Source organism: Hippoglossus hippoglossus, chromosome 14 (assembly GCF_009819705.1).
Source record: "Hippoglossus hippoglossus isolate fHipHip1 chromosome 14, fHipHip1.pri, whole genome shotgun sequence".
In the NCBI taxonomy this organism is placed as follows: Eukaryota; Metazoa; Chordata; class Actinopteri; order Pleuronectiformes; family Pleuronectidae; genus Hippoglossus; species Hippoglossus hippoglossus.
This window is the reverse complement of record NC_047164.1, coordinates 2,177,750-2,199,657: the sequence shown is the minus strand read 5'-3', so window position 1 is coordinate 2,199,657 and position 21,908 is coordinate 2,177,750. Positions and strand designations below refer to the sequence as shown.

The window sequence follows — 21,908 nt, the reverse complement described above, 5'->3', positions numbered from 1 at the left end:
TTATAACAAAAAGAAATGAAAAAACGTATTATCCAAGTGCGTCCATGGGAAATACAGCAGGCAAACGTCCAGAGGATTCACAGCAAGCGAGTGGGCGTGTTGACGATGGTCAAAATAAATAAACCTCAGGGTGTAATAGAGGACGAAGACGTCAACTTGGAAAGACGACGAGATTCTAGAGCTTTTTTCCGATAAGGTATGACGCTGGTGTGTATGTGCTGGAAACAAAAACGCAGTCGAGTTTATACGTCATATCCTCCTACATGCTCCTCCTCCATCGCTTGAATGTTACGGACGTTTTCCTGCTGTTGTGAATTCGTCTGACCCAGAAAATCAGTTAATGTCTGTAAACACCTTTAGTCACCAGGCTTACAATTCTGCCTCTGTACGTCACTGATGGTGAAAAGAAATTAGACGTTTTATTTTGTAGATAGAATCTGCAATTTTGAGTCATACTAAAACAATATCATTTTAGAGTTTAAATGTCAAGGTGACAGAAATCGATCCCTGTGGGACACCACACAGAGCATTCACTGAAAAGGAGGAGTTCCTTACCCAAACAGACAAAAGTCTTTTATCCAAGAAAATATCCGCACGATTCTGAAAGAAATCGTATAAACCGCCTTGTTGGATACGTGGCTTCAGCTGAACTGGGCCGTGTCCGTACCTCGTTTGCTGAGGGAAACCCTCCACGCTGCTGGCACCGGCCTGTGATTAGTGAGTGTTGGAGCATCTTAAGTGAGTGACAACGGTCCCGCATGTTGTCAGCAGGAGTGAGTCATCCTCAGGCGGTGATTTACAGCCGGTCAGACGCAGCTGAGCCCGGCGCCATGGAGATACAGAGCTATTCCTGGGAGAGGGAGGAAGAGCGATCCCTGCTCGGGAACGACTAACACCCCCTCACATTGTTGGCTATAAAAAGGAAAGTCCCTCTGCACCTTATCAGCCAGTCAGCTTAGTGCAGATATTCCAATATGCAATTAATGTGCATTTAATTTAAGAAAAAAGGAAAATACTTGAGTTTAAACGTTTAAGATGTTCTGCTGAATCTTAGCTCTCTGCTACTGGTCTGGTAACTGGTCGATGTGGTAACTTGTGCAGGTTGCTGGAGGCGCAGATGTTAAATCTCACTTCTAACGTGATGATGGTGAATGTACAGAACAGAAGTGGAGCAGCAGGTGATGAAACGATGATAAATAACATGAAGAGAAAGAGGGAGGCCTCTGCTGTGAAAGGCATGTCAGCTATTTGTGGAAGAGGGACGGACAGGTTGTCACTGCATGAAGACGCAGTGAGAAGCACTGACAAGTGCGCTGGCCGAGCTCCAGTGAATGTGACGAATCTGCGTTCCGTCACGTTCGCTAGAGCAAACTGTAAAGTTGTGGACGAGCTGGTGTTGAGGCGTCGGTGTCCAAGGGGAATTCTGATTTAGCTACTTGAAGTAAAAGGTAGTATTTTCTGTTTTTCTTATTTTCAGACTTAAACCATTAAAAGCAGTGATTTGATTTTACTCTGTTATCTTTGTATTTAAAGTCTGAAACTGTGAAGCTCGTTCCTCTTCGTCCCGGAGTCTTCATCGTTGTCAGGAGAACCTTGACCAGTGAAGCAGTGTCGGCTCTGAGAGGCACGTTCCTTCAGCTAATCCCATGAACACAGGAACTAAAGGCTGGAAATAGGTTGTTAAAAATATAGTGACAATGAAAAGTATGTGAGCTCTGAGGAGTCACCTGGTTTTCTGATTGGTTGATTTAGGGAAACTTTACTGCTCACAGATTTTATTTCTGCAGCTCAGGAGACAAAAGTGTGATTCTCACTTTCTCACTAAAAATCTCTAGAAAACCAGAAACTGTCTTGTGTCCAGACATTTTCCTGAGGTTTTCTTTCACAGTCCAGGTCCGACTCGTTCACAACAACAGAAACATGTTGGGAACGTTCAGGTGTTTTCTCACAGGGACTCACGCAGACATTTTACTTCAGGGCTGCAGGAAAAGTTCTGGAAAACATCCGAAGCAACTGACGCGAACGTTTACATTCTCACAGACACAGCCGCTCTGGAAAATGTCAGGAAAACACCCAAATTCAAGATTAATAACTATAATTTAATTCTAAGAGATGTGAAAATGATGAAGGTAAAATGTTTACATTGTGCAGTAAAATCTTAGATTAAAAGTAGGTTATTAAAGGGAAAACAATTCAGAGAAAGGAAATAAAGTAAATGATTGAATAGAAGAATCAGACAAATAAATGAATGAAATTCAATTGAAAGTCTGGACCAAATTAAACCTGAACTCTTCAGGTGCAAAAACCTGCTAATAAGTAATCATAATAACCTTTAAACATATATTTCTGCTGTGTTTTTAAGTGTTAGAACCCAACAGACACTTCTTCACTCGTGCATTTCTTTGTTTATATATTTGACTTTTCTATTCTTGTTTCTGCGCTTTTTAATTAAATAAAAAAATGCCACTAAAACCTAATATCCCCACAGAGATCATTATGGTTTCATGTTTTCTTCTCACCCTTGTGGACGCTGCTCCGCTAAATGTGGGGTCGTAACTCAAGCTTCTCAAAAGGCCAGGGGAAGCCCTGGAGATAGAGACCAATGGGTTTGGGCCGGAGGGGTCGGACACTATGTTTAGCTCTGAAAACAGAGAAGATGGCTTCAGGGGCTGGACGGACGGGGAAACCTTCGACCCCTGTGGTGAAGGTCCGTGGAGGACGGAGGGTTTGAATACCAGGCGGAGCTCAGAGGACGAGCTGTGAAGTTTCTCTCAGGCGCAACGTGACGGATCAGTTTTGTGTTTATATTTTAGAAATATCCACCTTTGCAGAGTGTGACGGAGCCGCAGAGAAGAGGAGGAGGACGACGCTGAAGAGTTTGTGACTCAGGAGCCAGATTCTTCAATCAGGTGCTGCAGCAGATCTCGTGAGTTAAATGTTTTTACTGTCACTTTACCTGCACCAGGACAGAACAACAGGTTAATAGACATTTAATATTCGATGAATGCATCTTTCAGTCTTGTAAACTTGTGTCTTTCTGTCCAATTTGATCCAGAATGAAATGTCTTGATTAATCTCTGCTTGACTTCCATGATATTTGGTCCAGATGGATGAGCAGAATGAATCCTAATGTCCTTTATGTTGCTGGGGGGGAAAAGACCAAATTCTAGTACAGATTACACACTAGTGGTAATTTTAGACTGTAAATAAAGATGGAGGACGCGTCTCCACTTCCTCCCTCTGTACAAAATGAGGCCAAATTTGACTGTGACTCTTGAATCACCAGAACACTTGAACATACGTCGTATGATGAGATCTTTCTAAAATGACAGAAACCATAGATTGGTCCCGTCTGTTAACATATAGATTATATTCAACCCAACATGAGCCAACATTTGCATAATAATACACAAACATACATAATGCCAATGGGATGAATATTTAATAAATAACGTTGTGGACACATTATGTACACATCCAGAAGTACTACTACTTCATGAAGCCTACGAATAAGATCCCAAAAGACCTTGAATACTACATGATCTATATAAATATATACATAAATACCTATAAGTGCAGAGAAATATAGATAAATTGTAAGCAAAACAGATTCCAGAGCCGAGCCTGAGGAGCTGAGTCTGAGTAGCGGAGGATAAATCAGCCTGATTTCCTGTCGTGCTGCTCTCAGGCCAAACTTTCTTTTTTTACCTCCCTCATGTCTAAACCCTCTGTCCCTGTGATTGTGTTTCCTTCGTGTCCAGTCCTCAGCAGACGTCCAGGGTCTGGAGACGTGGGAGCAGAGAGAGGTGGCACAGCCGGGCGTGGAGATCTGCACCATGGGAATCAAAGATGACGACGGTTGTTACAAGAGAGGTAGAATCGCTTCCTCTTAAAGATTCAACATGATTTTACTTCTTCTTAGTGGAGGACACTTTGAGAAGACGTATGAGAGGAGAAGAGGTTTTCGTCGTCTTGGTATAAATAGTGTTTAGTCAGTTATCCTGAAAGAAAATCTGACTCCTGTAACAGTTGTAAATGTATTTATACATCAGGAACTTCTTCTTCTTCTCTCTCCGCTGGTAGATGGCGATGAACCCAAATCCGACCTCCTGCAAACTGAAGGAAAGAGCGGAAGCTTCAACACACTCCTCGCCACCTCGGAAACAGAAACCTCGGTACGAGAGTCTTCTTCTTCTTCTTCTTCATCCTCCTCCTCGTCTCTGATTGTGTACATAATAATAAATCTCAGGGTCCCGACGGGCAGTAATCCATCATTCACTCTGAGGGTCCGAACATCCATCATGTCAATGTCCAATAAATGCGTCGTCCCTCACATGAAACATGGGATGTTTATATAAATTGTTCTTTTGCTTTCACTATTGAAATTATGAATATGAAATTATTTGGTTTTATCTTAAAACACAAGAGGACAAAACTTGTCTTCCTCATTTTCTCGCACAAACCGATGTTAGACTTATGTTTGCGGTTCTTTCATTTAATCTTAATTCCAACATTGCTTTAACGCTTTTTAAAGATTTTAATAATTCTAACGTCCTTTATTGTCTTAATATGTTCTGTTGTTTTATTGTCCCCCTTGTCTTTGTCCACATGTCGACCTGAATGTCTCTAATGTCGACCGCCACCACAAACACCAACACGCGCCGACTCAGCCGGACGACACCTCGCTCCGCCTGGAATCTGCTTCTCTTGGTGACAGCGCTGTCAGTGCCGGCGGTGATGGATTGAAGAAGAGTCAGGAGGTGCAGAGCTGCGAGGAGGACGAAGAAGAGGGACACCTGGTCTATCACGTCGGCCTCGTGATGAACGGAAGATGTATTCAACGCCTTCATTTGTCTCTAAGTGTCTTTTTGTCCTTGTTGTGACTTCGTTGTGTCGAGTTTACGTCGGATTTGTATTCACACCAGCAGCGGAGAAGTTGACATTACTCTCACGTCCTAAGATTTCTACAGGAAGTTAGTTCTCAAGTGAATTGTCCAGTAACAGTAGTTTGCTGGTGGTGTGAACACAGAGCTATAATATAATATACTGCAGTAAATATAATAGTAAATTGGACGAAAGTGCCTGAACCTTAATTATCGTGACTTGTTTCTATAGAAGTCTGTGAGAAAGTGACTCTACTTCTCACTTTATAACGTCAGTAAACATTCAGGAGTTTATGTCTCAATCTCGAGTTTCAAGTCTTCTTCAAACAGCTGATGTTCATTTAGTGAATTATGATCATTTAGAGTCAAACAGACCATAAAGCACCAGATGTGTTGGGGGGTGGATACCACAGTGTGATTGACAGCTGGTACCGTCCAATGGGTGCAGGTCGAAATATGTTTATATCTGTTTTGTTTTTTTAAAACAGACAAAATGCCAAACTCACTGTCTAATGATTTTTTAAATACAAAGTAAAGTATAAAACCATAGACTCTATGTAAAGATGGATGACGTGTCTCCACTTCCCCCCCAATGTGCAAAAATGAAGCCAAAAAAGTCTCGGATATGGGCGTCGCCATCTTCCGCTGTTGACAACATTTGGAGCCACAGTCTGTGGAATCCAGGCCCCGCCTTTAACATGAGCTCGACCAATCCCCAGTCAGTCTCATCTGTCAATCATGACGTCTCAGCCCGTTTCAATAGCATCTTATAGAAACTTATAGAAACTACCTCAAATGACAGAAACCATCTATTGGAATAAAATAACATTTACTTTAGTTTGAGTTTCAACGTGGAGGAGGCGGGGTTTGTGATCTCTACTGGAGCCAGCCACCAGGGGGCGATCAAGATGATTGGGCTTCGTTTTTTGTTGTTTGTTTTCATGTCGTCCATCTTTATTCACAACAAATTAAACATTAAGTGCATTAATTTGGAATCAAGTTGCAGCCTGATGCTTGAAAATAAATTCCTGAGTGAAAATATTAAAGATAAATAAAACTGTAATTTTGTTTATTAAGATAAAGGGAAGAAACATGGACTTTTCAAGTAAATCCAGTTAATTGTTGTCTTCCAGATGAGGTGGTTTCTACGCTGGGAGCTGGAGCCTTTGGACAAGTGGTCGAGTGCATCGATAGAGACAAGTCAGAAGAGCAGATTTAATGGGTTTAGTCCTCGTGTAAACCGGATGCAACAGAAATAAACGTTTGTGTCTTCAACAGAGACGAGCACGTCGCTGTGAAGATCGTGAAGAGCATCGACTGTTACCGTGAGGTCGCCAGGTCGGAGATCGCAGTTCTGGAGGAGATCAACAGTCTGGATGACGAACACAGATTGTGAGTGAAGCTGCAGACGAGTTAATCCTGAATCATAAGTCAATAAAATAAATATGTGTAACCTATTTAATTCAATTTGCTGTAGTCAAGGAAAACTTGTTTTAAAATTGATAAATGTGCAAATAAAGTCGTCAGGATCAGTTTTGTATTTGAATTCGTCAGCGTCTTTTGTTATTTAAACGCCGCTGCTCACGTTGATGGATCACTTCCTGTCTCCAGTGCCTGCGTGCGGATGCTGAACTGGTTCGAGCACGAAGGTCACATCTGCATCGTGTTGGAGCTGCTCGGCCTCAGCACCTTCGAGTTCCTGCGACAGAACCGCTTCCTGCCGTTCAGCGTGGAGCAGATCCGCCACATGGCCTTCCAGATCTTCAGAGCCGTCTGCTGTAAGTCCAGTGTGTGTGAGTCTGTGTCTGTGTGTGTGTGTGTGTGTGTGTGCGTACGCACAATAACAATATGTGTGTGTTTCTTTGTGTGTTTCAGTTCTGCACCGTAACAAACTGACCCACACGGACCTGAAGCCAGAGAACATCCTGTTAGTTTCCTCCGACTACGAGTTCAACGCCGAGAAGGTAAAACTCCTGTACATGGGGGTGTCAGCTGTTAGAAAATAAGAAAGTAGAAATAAGTGTGTGTGTGTGTCTGTGTGTCTGTGTGTGTGTGTGTCTGTGTGTGTGTGTTGAAGGAGAGGAAACTGAGGAGTCTTGATGTAAAGGTGGTGGATTTCGGCACCGCCACATTTGACCATGAACACCACGAATCCCTGGTGTCGACACGGCACTACCGAGCTCCAGAGGTCATACTGGGTACACACACAACTCTCACACACACACACACACACACGCACACACACACAACTCACACACACACACTTTACCATTCCAGTTTAGCTGCATGTCAGTTTGTATTAGTAACTTTGTGTTTGTGCTCAGATCTGGGCTGGAACCAGTCGTGTGATGTTTGGAGTCTGGGCTGCGTCCTCATGGAGTTTTACCTGGGACGCACACTCTTCCAAGTACGCATGCACACACACACACACACACACACACACACAGACACAGAGACACACACACACAGACACACACATACATACATATACAGCAATACATTGCTCTGATTATCTGTCATTTCAGACCCACGACAGTAAAGAACATTTGGCCATGATGGAGAAAGTCCTGGGGCCGATTCCCCCGCAACTGCTGAAACAGACCAAGTAACTTCACACACACACACACACACACACACACACACACACACACACACACACACACACACACACACACACACACACACACACGATCTAGGTCGGCCTCTGGGTCACTGCAGGGTCACTCACGCTCAGGGAGACAGATATTAGGTGTCCTGAGTCCTGACTTACAAACATAAGATATGTCTCCGAGTTTCCATTTACTTCTTGTCACTTAAACGTGAGGAGATGCCTTCCTTACTGACCTGTGTCTATCTATAACCCACGTGTTCTGTATTGTGAGTAGAAAGCAGCATTACGTTCACAACGAGCAGCTGAACTGGGATGAGAGAAGCTCCTCTGACGATTCCATCTGGAAACACTGCAAACCACTCAAGGTACATGTCACCTGTATCAGCCAATCAGCTGCTGTCCTGAGGCAGTGAGACCACACAGACGAGAGATCGCAAATGTTTGAACCTTCGCCTCCCGTTCACTTCCAATATGTGCGAGAAAATCATGGGTCAAAGTTCCTCTTTCGTGCCTCGCCACAGGAAGCAAATGTTTTATTCGCCTCCTCTCTCACACATATTGGAAGTGAACAGGAAGTGAATGTTGGCCACTGGAACATCTAGCTGTCGTTCATCTCTCAGCAGTTCATGCAGAGGAAGAGCGAGGAGGAGCGGCAGCTGTTCGACCTGCTCGGCTGCATGTTGGAGTACGACGTCTACAGGCGCATCACCCTGGAGGAGGCGCTGTGGCATCCGTTCTTCAGCCCAATGAGGACGCAGGAGCACCAGCGCAGTTAGCACACACACACACACACACACACACACACACACACACACACACACACACACACACACACACACACACACACACACTCTCTCAGGATCTACCTCGGACTGTTATTTAATGTGATCACACTGTGTTTGGGTTTATTTTTCTGAATCGTTGATGTGAAGGATTTGATTATTTTGTGTTGTGGAGACCATTCCAGTTTATTAGAAATACACATTAACAGTCTGCGTGTCATTGTGAAGAAATCAGAGTGATTCCATGTTTCCCTTCATTGATTCTCAGTCTTCTGTGTCTGCAGCTTGTAAATAAATATTTCCCTTTTGATTTCTCTTAATTCTCTTTTAAACTCACCAACAGCATTTTTACACTGTTTTCCACATTTTGTTAAATTTATGAGCAGCTCGACGTGAGAGTGTTTGATGGTGAACGCAGACGAGCATCAGCAGAGTGTCCATATCAATGTTTATCACAGAAAATAATCAAATATGACTCATTGGTTAATTAAAAACTAAGCTCAATGTTTTCCCACCTGGTTTGCAAATGGAGTTAGTGAGAGATCCTGGGCCGAGCAGTTTACTCATTCACGAAAAGCATCATAATTATTTTCTTTAACCGTTTTCAACAAGTTCCTTGATTTCTCAGAGAATATTTCACGAATCTTGGTGAAAAGATCTGATATATTTAGGGGACTGATATTAATGAGATTCATAAAATCTGGATCTTTGAACGTGGCTGCATAAGGGAACTGGTTTGAGCTCTACTGAGTGACATTCTAGTTTCTATTGGATGAAGACTACAGGCTTCCTCTTCTTTTTATTCTTCAATTGTTTGATGCCTTTCACACCTGATACTTTGGTTCACACTATAAATTCCGGTCGTCTGGACCAAACAAGGAAGGTGTGAAAAAGTCCCTTACGTTTCACAAACTCAAAACCAAATGAAAAGTGACGACAAAGGTTGAACGAAAGCAGAAATGTCCTTTAATGTGTGTTACAGTGACAGAAGTGACGTTTCAGTCCACAAGTCTTTTCTCACTGTTTGCACAAGGTTAAACCGATAATGCAACACATGGCAAAACAAGCACAGATAAATCAGCTGCATTTTCCACTTCTGCTCCTCTGATTACACTTTATAGACTCTTCACGAGCTGAAGTAAATGTTTGCTGTGTGACCCCCACGTAGAAATCCCAGACCTCATCTGGTGTGAGTGCTTCGTCGATACACTCGTTAAGTGGACGGTAATCATTAGCCAGCGGCAAAACAAGTCCTGTGCAGACAAACCGCTCGTCTGTTATCTGACCAACATCGGCTCAAAGCTACTTAATCTCACGGATGTAATAAAGCAGCATAAAGCAAAGCGTCCGAGGGTCTGGGCTCGTCACTCGTGTGTAATGCTGCAGGTTCCAGTCTGTCTCGTGACCTTTTGATTCACTTGACTTTGCACAGACGAGGCTTCAGAAATCTTAAAAACTGATTCAGTAAACACTGGAGGATGAAGTTTTTCTTTTGGTTAGCCTGGAAATATCCATTGTTTTCTAGATTATGATCAAAACGATGCATCAGTGAAGCCTCTGCACATTTTCATTATTTCAGCTCCTCATTGTGTTTAAAGTCCTTGTTTGTTGTTGTTGTTGTTGTCGTTGTTTTATGTTGTGTACTGTTTGCTGCTTGTTGCTCTGTAGTTTGTTTTGTGGGACGTGGTTTGTGGGACTGTATTTATTACATATTTCTTTAGTTATGTCCCTTTTTTCAAACTGTCTGCGTGTTTAGTATCTTGTAATTTAAAGGTGTTCTATGTGTTTAATGGTTTTCTATTCAGCAATCGAATCTTGAATTATTTATGATCAATGTATAATTTATGCAATAAATGTGTTTTAGATGATGTTACATTAAAGGTTTAAAATTAGTAGAGTAAGGCTCAAACCTGAACTAAGGCCAAACAGGCCCTGTAACAAAAACACATTTAAATTCATTAGATTCAGATTTGTATTTGGATCTGTCACCTTAATATGTTGATTGTTTTCATCAAGATCCATTAATTAATCTCTGGGAAATAAATGAAAATGTTGAAGAAACAAATCTCGTCAAACACTGTTTCAGGAATGAGTTCTTTCCGGATCATAACGAATCCTTAGTTTAGTTTGGGCGGAGTTAAAAACTCTGAGCTCCATCATTCTCATTCATTCTTGTTAGACGAGAGAAAAATGAATATGAATATCGTCTAATTCCTTTTTTAGTTTTGGTGGAAATTGCGCACATGATGAAAAGATTAGTAAACAGTGGCTCAGAAATCTGCCCAACCACAGCAACAGCCACCGGCTCAGAGGCTTTTATTAACGCTGGACTCCCACATTTACGACTTTTCATGTGCGTCATTGGTCACCTGAAGATGCAAAACTCAAGAGCCAGTAATGTGAAGGACATAAATACTTGTCATGGTTGGCATAGTGCGGCGCTCATTGAGTTACCACAAAAACAAACATGCAGTTCTCCATGTTTGTTTGTATTTTCAGATATTTGTATATTATTTCGCGCCAAATCGGATTCATTACAGCTGTTAGAAAAATGTGAGACCCGGCCGTTGACGTAGATGCACTGAAGCGTCAGTGTAAATGAGACGAGGTATCGGGGGGAGGGGGGGGGGGGGGGTTCCTGTTTAAATTTATAAATAACATTCTGGAAAAGAAATGGCTCAAATCCGGCTGAGGCTCAGTGGCACTGTGAGATATTATGAACAGCGTAAAATTTAATTTCTTATTTTAAATTTATTTTAAATTAAAGAACTTAAAGGTTCAGTGTGTAGGATTTAGTGGCATCTAGTGGTGAAGTGTCATCTTGCAGCTGAACACCCCCTCACCTCACCCTCTCCTTCCAAACATGAAAGAGAACCTGTGATAGCTTCAGTCGCCATAAAAACTCAAGGTTTAGTTTGTCCAGTCTGGGCTACTGTAAAAAAACATGGCGGCCTCCATCGAGAGGACCCCCCCTGATGTATATATAAAGTATTTAAATATAAATTATTTAAATATAAAGTATTTAAATATAAAGGGCCAATTCTAGGATAAAGAAAACAACAATTCGTACAATTTAGATGAAACACACTAGTGAAAACATCACTAGGGTTATTTTATATTCAGTTTCTGCCATTAGATCCTTTCACCTAAATCTGACACACTGGACCTTTAATATATTTTATGGTAATATTATTATTTTGTGCTAAGCATCGTACACATTAGCTGTGTCTTAATTCAGGGGCTTCATCCTTTGGAGGACGGCCCCTTCGTGGGCCGTGTAAACCGCGAAGGCCGAATCAAAACGAGACGTCCTGGTCTACAGAGACTTTCCGTGATCAGCGTCACCAACTCGTCCCGTATCTTATTTCTGTTGCATCAGAGTTGACAACGTTTTAATGCCCAATGGTTCCCTAACATGTGTACCAATGAATGTTGGGATAGGTTGGACCAGGAAGGTTCTGCCCTTTGGAAGGACACATTTGTCGGCTGCATTTGAAGGAGCCCTCGAAATGGGAAAGTCGAGTTGCACCACTGCGATGCAATCTGTCCCCAGAGGATACAGCCCCTGAATTGAGACACAGCCATGGACAACATTCAAGTTTTCTGGTTTCTTTTATAAACTGGTCGTGGCAGATCGTGCCGAAGCGTGAGCCTCATTGTTGCGGGTAATTTGCCGCAGCAGAATGGGGTTTACCGTATCTCCACCACAGACATAGGCTTGAGTCGGCACAGCTGCCTGAGAGTCGTGTCTTCCTGCGATTCCTGGAGGTCCGGCAGCCAGCGACCTGCCCTTAAAGCAGGAAAACATGGCGGTCAACTGCAGCCGCACCTCCCTCTGCCAGAAGGCGTACACCAGGGGGTTGATCAGTGAGTTGGTCAGTCCCAGGAGCCACAGATGATTCTCCAACACTTCAGTGAGCTCACAGCTTTGACACAGAATATGAACGATGCACACCACGAAGAAGGGGCACCAGAGCACCGAGAAGCAGCCAACGAGCAACGCCACCGTCCGCAGGGCCTTGACGTGAGTCCAGTAGCCACTTCTCAGCTGCTGATGATGCTGAGGATGTTGATGGCCGTGGCCGTGGCCGTGGTCGGTCGTCCGGGAGCCCGCTTGTCTGACCTGGAAGATCTGCTTCTGGTGGCTGCAGGCGATCTTCAGGATGTCCAGGTAGATGTAGATGAACATGGAGAGGATGGGGAAGAAGCACACGCTGAACAAGACGATCACACCCACCTCATGAATGACGGAGAAGAAGGCACAGAAGCCGTTGTAGCCCTCGGCCTGTAGCTGCCGCACCATGACTGGGTGGCAAGGGACACGAGTTACTTTACAGATCATCAAGTTCTCAGTTCTTTCAATCGTTCAGTTTGACATTTTAAAATCTCACCTGGCGAGAATCCCACAGTGAAGGAGCTGATCCACAGAGTCAGCAAGGACCCGACCGCCGTCCCCCTCCCCGACAGCAGGGAGTACCGCAGCGGCCTCTTGATGGCTGCGTACCGGTCCAGTGAGATCAGGAACATGGACATGATGGAAGCTGTGCAGGGCGACATCACAAACGCCATCCGCATCAAACAGCGGGTCCTACCCTGAGCAGGAGGCGTGGCGTTGGTGGGCGGGGCAGCAGGGACGTGGCTGTGTCGGCCCTGAGGGACTTTGTCGCTGTTGAAGTCCTCTGTGGCCAGGCCGGTGATGGCCACACCCACCAGGGCGTCGGCCAGTGCCAAGTTGAGGACGAAGCACCAGCTCTGGCTGTTCTTCTTCAGGAGCAGCTTCAGCAGAGCGACCGCCACCAGCAGGTTGGTGGAGATGATGAGGCAAGCGGCGAAGCTCAGGATCGAACCCATCACCCGGGGCCTCGTGTCGCTTTGGGCGTCGGGCTGGATGGAGTCCACGCAGTCTGGAGTCATCCTCACTGAAGACTCAGTGCTCGCTTGACCAGTCAAATATGACATTCTATCAAAAAACTAAAGATTTTAAGGTGGAACTCTCAAAGCGCAAACAGGATTGTCTGTTTTAACCGTTACTGTCGTCCATCATAACCCGAAAAGTTGCAGTTGCACTTAAATTCCATCAGGTTTAAAACCGTGAAAACAATATATCCCAAAATATCAAATAACTTCCAGAAGTTTAACATGTAACTGCACTTGAGTAGAAAAGATTTAAAGCATCAAAGTGTTTTCATGAAGAAGTTTAGCAGCTAAAAATCCTCCTGTAACATTCTTCTCCTGCCTCATGTTCAGGTTTTAGAAAATGAGCTTGTTCCAGTCGATCTCATCCCAGAATAACAAACACAGGACAGAAACACTCACAAGACTATCAGCAGCTCTCGCTCGTCCCCTCCCCTCTCTCTCTCACACACACACACACACACACACACACACACACACACACACACACACACACACACACACACACACACACACACACACACACACAGGACTGACCCTTGCCCCAACAATCCTCCTGCTGGCTCTCGTCCGGGAAGATTTCTATTTTTATACTCAATTAACTGTATTTATCATTTAAATAAAACTTTGGTTATAGTCTTGATACGTGTAGATAAATGAAATGCTGAATGAAAGGAAGCTTTTAATGAACGATGTTAGTCCTGTTTGAGGCTCAGTCTTTTCTCCTTTAAAACCAAACCATCAAATTGATTTTCCAACTTTTCCAGTTAAGCCTTTCTTAAAACGTTTTCTTTTTAATGCTAAACTTTCCTTTCAGATTTTTTACGTGCAGAATTTAAAACATGGACAAAACAGGTGAATGCAAATGCACCGGATAAAGACAAGGTAATAAAACCCTGAAACAAACAGACTCTCTTTGTGCATAAGCTCAAGAATGTATAGTTCATGTTCTTTTTCAGAGTCGTGTGTCTTCTATAAGGAAGTTTACATTTAAAATGACAGAATCAAAGACACAAACATTGTCATTTTTTCTCTTTTTCTTTTTTATATCACTGTCATTTCTTGACAAACAAGATTTGTTGCATTGCGTTGATATTTGTACATTAAAATACTTTTCATTGATAGAATCACAAAGCTTTATGCTTTTAAATAAATCCATTTAACAGGTTTAGCTGCTGTAAATAATACTTTTAAAGAGTTGTTTTGTTTATTCAGCTTTTAAAACCTTAAAATAAATCAGTCAGGTATTGTCTTTTATAAGAACAGCATCCTGTAGTAGCACCTTATCACCGTGTGCATTGCAGAAAGCTGTGTGCAAGTTGCAGCTTTATTTGAATCCATACAGTCTATGTTGCATCATTATCATATTAAAATATAGTTTATATACAGTTTAACCACCAGCTCTAATATTTGCATTAATTAGACTCTACACTATCTACCTGAGGAGCCTTGAACCTCTTGAGGGGCCCATCTGTAACATCCAGGACATTCATCCAGATGTTGATCGCTGATACAAACAGTGTCACATTAAAAACTCTTTGTTAAAAGTATAACAAACATGGAGCTGCAGATTGTGTGTGTGTGTGTGTGTGCAGATGTGAGTGGGTTTAGTTAAACTCTAACCCTGATGGCTGCCGTTCTGCTCAGGCCCCACGAGAGACATCTGGCACGATGGGACCATTTTCCACCAGGATTCACACACAAACACATCTGGCTAATGACGCTCTCTCACTGCACACGCTCAGAAAACATCGTCTGACACCGCACCAGCTTCTCAAAGTGCAGAGCAGCAGCCACAGGAAAGATCCAAAGATTAATCATTAAAATGTCTGAAAACAATGAGACCTATGTGATTATTTAGTTGTTCTTACATCATCCAAAATGTTTCCAACAGGGTTCAAACCCAGAGAAATTCACTAATTCAAGGTAACAAGAAGATATATGCCTCATATCCTCTTCACATGTGGCTTTGTCCATAACTTTAAAAGACATATGAAGAAGGAAAAACAAACTTAAGCACAAACAAACAGGGGAAGCAGACAACCCAAGAAGAAACTGGGACAAGAAGTGGTGGTGAAGACTACAACTCCCATGATCCCGCGCTGCTTCACGACATCATGGAACAAGGTGTTTTGTTCTGGTTCCTTGTCTTGTTTTGATTGAGCGAAGTTACGTGTTGTTCGTTTAACGATGGAGCGAGACGTCCCTGAACCTGAGATGTTTTATTTATCGTGTTTGATGATGAACTTTCAGCTTTAACTCATGTACTCAACATTTCAGTTTCACTTCCATATGAAGTCTAAAAACACAACTGAAGCTTGGGGGGAAATTTGCCGCAGAGATTTTTCTTTTAAACAATTGATCAGTGAGAATGTGGATGTGTTAAATCAATCTGATTCTTCGTCCTTCATCCTGAAACCTCAGCACTGAGCTCTAGGCCTGAGCAGCAGAGCCCAGTTTCACCATGTTCAATACGAGTCCAGATCAACCTGAGAGGAAAGATCCTCTTTTTATTACCTCGCTCCCCCCCTCCCCCCCCTCCCCCTCCCTGAAAATAGCTCCAGCAGACACACAATGTCCGAATGTTGTTCACCCCTGCTAGACCTTTCAGGACCTTTCAAAACAAAGCCTGGGTCAGCAGTAATTGTGCCCAGTGCCCAGCAGCGCCCAGGGAGCCGGGGTCTTGTTTACACCTCTGCCAACGCCGTCCTCCGCCGGCCGTGACGGGAAACTTGTGACTCCACCTCGGCTCCGGGGATCAGGTCTGAGGAACGTCTGAGAACCGAGGAGTTCTCCACTTTGGGAAGATCAAGCAGTCTGGAAGCAAAAGGTTCCTCAGGCAGGTTTGTTCAGGTAATGATGACGTTATGTGATGGGATGTTGTCATGGTGATGTGTGGTGGGCAACATTATCAGGGTTTGGCTGCTGGTGATGTTCCACATCAGGTCACAGTGGCCTGCTGCCCAGTTCAAGGTCTTTGGGTTGTTGTAAGATTACAAAGAAAATCCAAAGTGTTTTTTAACCCTGTTCATCTAAGGGATAAAACACCAAACCTGTAAAATAAGAAATCAGGAAAGGAGGTTATTTCTTTCTTTGTATCTCTAATTAACTTAAATTGAATTGTTCCTAACTGTATGAGTGTTCCTGTCAGAGAGAAGATGTCTTTAAAGAGACGGCTGCTGTCCATGTTGTTGTGCTGTGTTTACTGCGTGGCCTCGCTCTTCTGCCTCCACCCCAACCGCAACAACTGCTTCTCTGTCGGAGCTCGGTGAGTCCGTGCGTTTTCTGTAACTTGCAAAAAATGTTTAAGAACTTTCTTTGTGGAATTGACTGATGATGACTGAAGGAGACTTAGACCTTTGTCTTCATCGAGAATGGAGGAGTCTCTGTGGGATCCTGGGAGATTTATACAACTTCACCCAGACCAGAGAAACCAGGGCCCTCTGCTGACCCACATTTCTGAGGGCAGCTAGACAGTGGGAATCTGGTGACTGGGCCTGAACCCATGAGGCCCAGTCGGGTAACGGCATGAATAAAGTTGATGGAGGCCACACCCTGTAGGCCCACCCCTGGCAGGAATAGGATAGACAAGGCAAAGGCGAGGATATAGCCTGTCTGATCCCTGTGATCGTAGACCAGTCCTACGTGGAACACTGGCTTCGACTGGGAAGGAGCCGATGCTGAAGACGGGAAGATGGAACGTTTCAAACCAGATAAAACTGAGCTCATCTCCAGCTTGACTTGCCCCTTGGATAATTCTTATTTATAGAAGGAAGAGCAAAATGGTTGTCATGGAAACAGGACAATTTCTTGTTCTTTTCCAAGTTTCAGGAGTTTCTTTGGGAATTTCCCGTGTAGCTGGAAATTGGCCCAGATCTCTACCGTTATTTTAAGTTATTAACAAGAGAAATACTAGATATTTGAATATGAGTGCAAAAGTTTAACCTGCCAGGTGTCAGAGTTTTAAAATATTGTTGAGTCAGATCATTGTTAAACCGTTAATAGAGCAATGACAAGATCAGAAAAAGACTCCTGATCCACTGGGGGGCGCTCTCCAGGAGATCTTGATTTCATTTTGATTAACAAACCAGTGAATGAGATAATTTTTACTCTATAATGAATTTGATGAAAGGAATACAAATGATACGCTGATTAGAATTTTAGTTTCATTTTTATTCTCAAAACACATCGTGCAACAGTTGATTTCTCATTATTTACTCAGTAATCTTACTTTTCCGCTCTCTGCAGCTCTTTCCTATAAGTCGCTCTATATCTTTTCACCACTTACTCTCACTTGTCTCTCTTTAGGAATCTGGCGTCAGTCGTCCAGCAGCTTTACCAGCGCGTCATCCGACTGCTCCGCACCACTCTGTGATCCACAGCGCTTCCCGAACCCTGAACGTGTCCTGTGGTCATGGCGGCTGTCGTCAAGCATGTCCCCCTGTAGTGCACTGCCAATTAAAGAAGAAAGAGAAGAAAGAGAGGAGAAGAATGGTGTCCCTCCACCTGTGGACAACGAGGGGTTTCCATTTACTCGTTATTCTCTGAAGTGCAAGAACCATCTGCATTCGACTGCATTTCCCCGACTCTGAGGAGAGTCTAAAAATGTCTATTTCTTCTCCTGATGAATGTTCACATTATGGATCTTTGCAGTGTGAGGTGGAGAGGACACCTTCAGTCCTCTGTTAGATGCATATTGAGGGTTCTCACTGTTCTGCTGTTTACTGCACAGGCTGAGAAACGTGCCCCTGATCAGAAGGATGGAGGCTGTTTGAAACCCCTGGACAGGTTCAGAGAACTTGAAGGAGAAAATTCTTCTCTCTTCTCTACCACAGAGGTTTTCATGTTCTGTGGGTGGCAGTCGGACCTTTGTGAGCAGGGGTGTTGCAATAGGGTAGGCAGAGCAAGCAATTATGTGGGGCCCCAAGCCGAGAGGGGGGCCCCTGATGTCTGAATACCTCAGTCCACAGAGTTTACAAATTTGTGAGAAATGTTATGATCTGCTAGGTACAGGAGACTGGTCAATGGTCGGAAAACCCCAAATGTGGCCCCATGCATTCGTAATTTTAGAGATTTGGCTTGAAGGGTTGCTCTGAATATGTCGACATAGGCCCCCCCACGTCTTCTGAAAGGCCCCTGGGTGTGAGAGGGACTGTTATAAAGAGTGAAGTATAAAAACAAACACATCAGAGGTCGCCACGGGTTCATTTGGCGAAACCATAGACCGTAAATAAAGATGCGACGCAACCATCTTGTTCCGATTAAATGGAGCCAGAGTCTGTGCACTAGCAAACATACATCAGTGTGATAAGAACTACTATTATGGAGGGGACAGGGTTTATGACATGTGACAGGGGAGGCGACCTTCTGGTTTGTGGATGACCCGCTCTACTTCCTGAGCCTCAGCCGCTCGATCAAGATTCTTTGGCTTCACTTTTGTGAATCCGTCATTTCGTCTAAATTCATACACAGTCTGTGGGTGAAACCAAGAAGCACAAATTCATTTTAAAGAAAAGAGTAGAAATCGGATCAGAAAGGGATCTGTTGAAAGTATTGATCGGTCTGAAATAGTCCTGAGATAATCAGATCGATATCAAAATATTGTTGAAGCAAACCCCCTCGAGTCAGCGAGCAGATGCTTTAGCAATTAAGTGTCATTTGCAATCAGTCAAAGTTGAGATGCAAGAAGAAAACTACTTGGTAACTTCCTACAGTGAAGGTTTATGGTGAAAGAGCAGATTTTATTTGAGTTGGAATGCTTGAGTGAAGTGAACGGGCCATAAAACTCTGTGCCGTCTAAAAAGAGGTCGTACTGGTGGTGAAAAACTTCTTAAAACTTCTTCTTACAAAGTTCTTTGGACACTTGTGTACGAGCTGAGTGTCCTCCTCCTGAGAGATGATCTACTCCAGTGGAGGTTAGAACTCAGTGTTACTGCGTCAAGAGGAAGAATCCTGTGGTAAATGGAGTGTGAACATTTGTCCATTGAGGTGAAACGATTGATGACTTCTGACGTACAGCAGCTGTGTCTGGACATTTATTTATTCACTTATTACCTCTCTTACTCGGCTATTTGATTTAATTCTACTGTCGACGTGTACGCTCAAATAAAACAATAATGAACTATATAACTTTACAATAAATCTGAGTTGTTTAATTACATATTTTGAGACATGAAGATGTAGCAAATAGGCTTCGCGTCAAGCTTTTATTCTGAAACCCCAACTGTGTTTCTATGGTTACGGGACTGCCCAACCCTGTGTCCTTTGCAAGAGCGTGCTGCGTTCAGGGTGTGTGGGAATAAAGCCTTCACATGACCTCAACGTGTGTGAAGGACAATAGAGAGAAGAATTAAAACCGAGATGTTATATTTTAGATTAAACAATACCTGCTTTTAATGGAAACTTTGAGACTTAATAATAATTATTATTAAATGTAAATTAAAATAAATAAACTACATATATATATATATATAAAATATAGAAATCGTCACAATATTAATAATAAAAATATTTTTTTATAAATAAAAGTAAATACTATTAAATTACAATATAAAAATTGTCATTATAATAATAATAGTAATAATAAAGATCATTATAATTACCATAATAATAATAATTATTATTATTATTATGGTGAAAGTGGTGAAAATGTACGTATTCTTTAGTGGCCATTTTGGCCATATTCCACATTTTTACTTTGACGTACTTGTCCCAGGGCTTTCATCAGATCAACTTCAAATTGAGATGAGTGTCATCACAACAAGATTGAGATGAAAACGAACTCAAAGATCGATTGTTCGTCACACGGTGAGACCGTGGCGTGGCGTCAAAGTTTGATTACACGCTGTCAAAACACAAGGTTCTGTATCTCGGACATTCATGGACCATGAATCCTTTGATGCTGAGCCGTCAACAAACACACAAACAAACACACAAACAAACACACAAACAAACACACAAACAAACAAATGCAAATGAAAACAACCTCCCTGAAGTAATAAAACTGAGGAGAAACCGAAACGAAAAAATCAACCCTACTAGAAGTTGTCAGCAAAACATATTCTATGCCAAGCACATGTTTAGTTTAACTGTCTGTTTGTTCTAAATGGATTAGATTCATTAATTAATCTAAATACGAATTTATGTATAAATTACTTAATTGCTACTAATAAATGTGTATTTAAGTTTTCTTTTGATGTCCCCACTTGAAAACAATATTGTCATTATTATTATTAATTCTCTGCCGGTTTTCCGGAGGAGAATCTGGACAGAGGTCACACAAGGACACGAGAAACACAAACACGAGTTGGTCTTGAATAAGCTTTTGGTTTTATCTGGGTGTGATGAGTCACCACTGCTGCATCAAAAAGTTCACAGCCCATGTTTACATATACTTTTAACATGCAAATATTCTGTATGAGATTATTGCATCACATATTTTCCTTTATACGATGCAGTGTCTTGTCATTTTTAAGTGAATGTCCACGCGCGTGTGTGTGTGTGTGTGTGTGTGTGTGTGTGTGTGTGTGTGTGTGTGTGTGTGTGTGTGTGTGTGTGTGTGTGTTACATGACAAAGTTTGATCACTGTTTACCTTTGATTGTGTTTGTGCAGGAAGTATTCTGTTGGACACCAGAGGAATGTGGACAAACGAGGAGGACAAGAATCCTCAGTGTCCTGAAAGAGACAAATGAAACCATCAGTGTGATCCGCCCTCAGATCAAGCATCAAGACTCAGCGTCATATAAACAAAGAAAAGCAAACAGTCATGGGGTTTACCAGAAACAGGGATGTGCTGTTTGTGCCTGGTGGGGGCGCTGTGGCACTGTGAGAACTGAACAAGAGATCTAACCCGTACACACACACACACACATATAAACACTGTCCTCCTCCAGGATTTCAGAGGACATTATATGGACTTACATTGATTTTCTGGAGACGTACTCAAAACCTTCAGTCCTACCTTTAAACTAAACCTTCAGTAAAACCTTATCCAAAACCAAAATATCATATAATATACTGTATATATAAAACAACACATCAAGTCTGGTTTGGGCCACTTAAGATTAGTCGTCTCTTTAAACTTACATTATTTCCGTTAAACAACTGTTCAAGGCTCAATCTGGTGTAATGATCCAATGTTCCTCTAAAAGAAATGATTGGAGAAGAGAAAACATTTAGAATGAGCAGGAGAACTTCGTTGTTTCTTTCATCCTCTCACACACGACCCCTCAGGTGTGTGTTGGGACCTTTAAAGTGGGACAGAGCCCAGGTTATCAATGAGTGGACATCACTACCTCTCAGTATATTTGTTTAACTGTCTCGGTGAACTCTTATGGTCGAGTGTGGGATGAGCCTTCGTCAACCAAGCCTCGGTGTCAAACATCGATTCAGTGGAACACGAATGATATTCGACATTTTACAAAGTGCTTGGTGGACAGAAAGTCGAGAGTGAAACAGAAATGAAACACGACATCAGCTGTTCAAACATCAACAGAAGAGTCAAATTTCTCTCGTCTGAGCAGTTTTCAGCAACACAACAGAACTGAGTCTGATCTGATGCTTGTGTTCTCTTTCTGCTTTGGTTTTATTATTTAACTTGTGAGTGAAACAGACGTAAAATATGGCTTCACGTTCACTATCTTGTGTTATTATATTGTCTGTCTTAACAATGGGGCTCATCTGTGTTAGTTAGTTGTTTGCCTCTGTGGGGGGGGGCC

General features: G+C 42.7%; 2 protein-coding genes across 4 annotated transcripts; one reads left to right on the top strand and one right to left on the bottom strand.

Annotated features, from left to right (window-relative positions):
- The first annotated feature begins 2,491 nt into the window (after window positions 1-2,491).
- LOC117774245 (dual specificity protein kinase CLK4-like) lies at window positions 2,492-8,571 on the top strand. 3 transcript variants are annotated; one of them, XM_034606499.1, is made up of 13 exons: window positions 2,492-2,937; window positions 3,762-3,873; window positions 4,084-4,175; window positions 4,671-4,833; window positions 6,017-6,083; window positions 6,162-6,275; window positions 6,495-6,661; window positions 6,759-6,847; window positions 6,961-7,081; window positions 7,208-7,290; window positions 7,409-7,488; window positions 7,769-7,859; window positions 8,118-8,571. In XM_034606499.1, the coding sequence occupies exons 2-13, from the start codon at window positions 3,837-3,839 to the stop codon at window positions 8,268-8,270; spliced, it is 1,257 nt and encodes a 418-aa protein (XP_034462390.1). In that variant the 5' UTR covers window positions 2,492-2,937; window positions 3,762-3,836; the 3' UTR covers window positions 8,271-8,571. The 3 variants fall into 3 exon arrangements, with proteins under 3 accessions (XP_034462390.1, XP_034462388.1, XP_034462389.1); XM_034606497.1 differs by having other exon boundaries at window positions 8,115-8,571; XM_034606498.1 differs by lacking the exon at window positions 2,492-2,937 and adding an exon at window positions 2,963-2,978 and having other exon boundaries at window positions 8,115-8,571.
- A 3,318-nt stretch (window positions 8,572-11,889) lies between these two features.
- Window positions 11,890-13,223, bottom strand: LOC117774797 (glucose-dependent insulinotropic receptor). The gene is made up of 2 exons (XM_034607450.1): window positions 12,668-13,223; window positions 11,890-12,581 (listed from the first exon to the last, which is right to left on the bottom strand). The coding sequence occupies exons 1-2, from the start codon at window positions 13,188-13,190 to the stop codon at window positions 11,890-11,892; spliced, it is 1,215 nt and encodes a 404-aa protein (XP_034463341.1). The 5' UTR covers window positions 13,191-13,223.
- Between the last annotated feature and the right edge of the window lie 8,685 nt (window positions 13,224-21,908).

Coding starts and splice junctions, on each gene's coding strand:
- LOC117774797 (XM_034607450.1), bottom strand. CDS start 13,190: ATGACTCCAGACTGCGTGGACTCCATCCAGCCCGACGCCCAAAGCGAC. Junction 12,582..12,667: donor CACTGTGGGATTCTCGCCAG/GTGAGATTTTAA, acceptor CTTGCCACCCAG/TCATGGTGCGGCAGCTACAG.
- LOC117774245 (XM_034606497.1), top strand. CDS start 3,837: ATGGGAATCAAAGATGACGACGGTTGTTACAAGAGAG. Junction 4,176..4,670: donor CCTCGGAAACAGAAACCTCG/GTACGAGAGTCT, acceptor GCGCCGACTCAG/CCGGACGACACCTCGCTCCG. Junction 7,291..7,408: donor TGGGACGCACACTCTTCCAA/GTACGCATGCAC, acceptor CTGTCATTTCAG/ACCCACGACAGTAAAGAACA.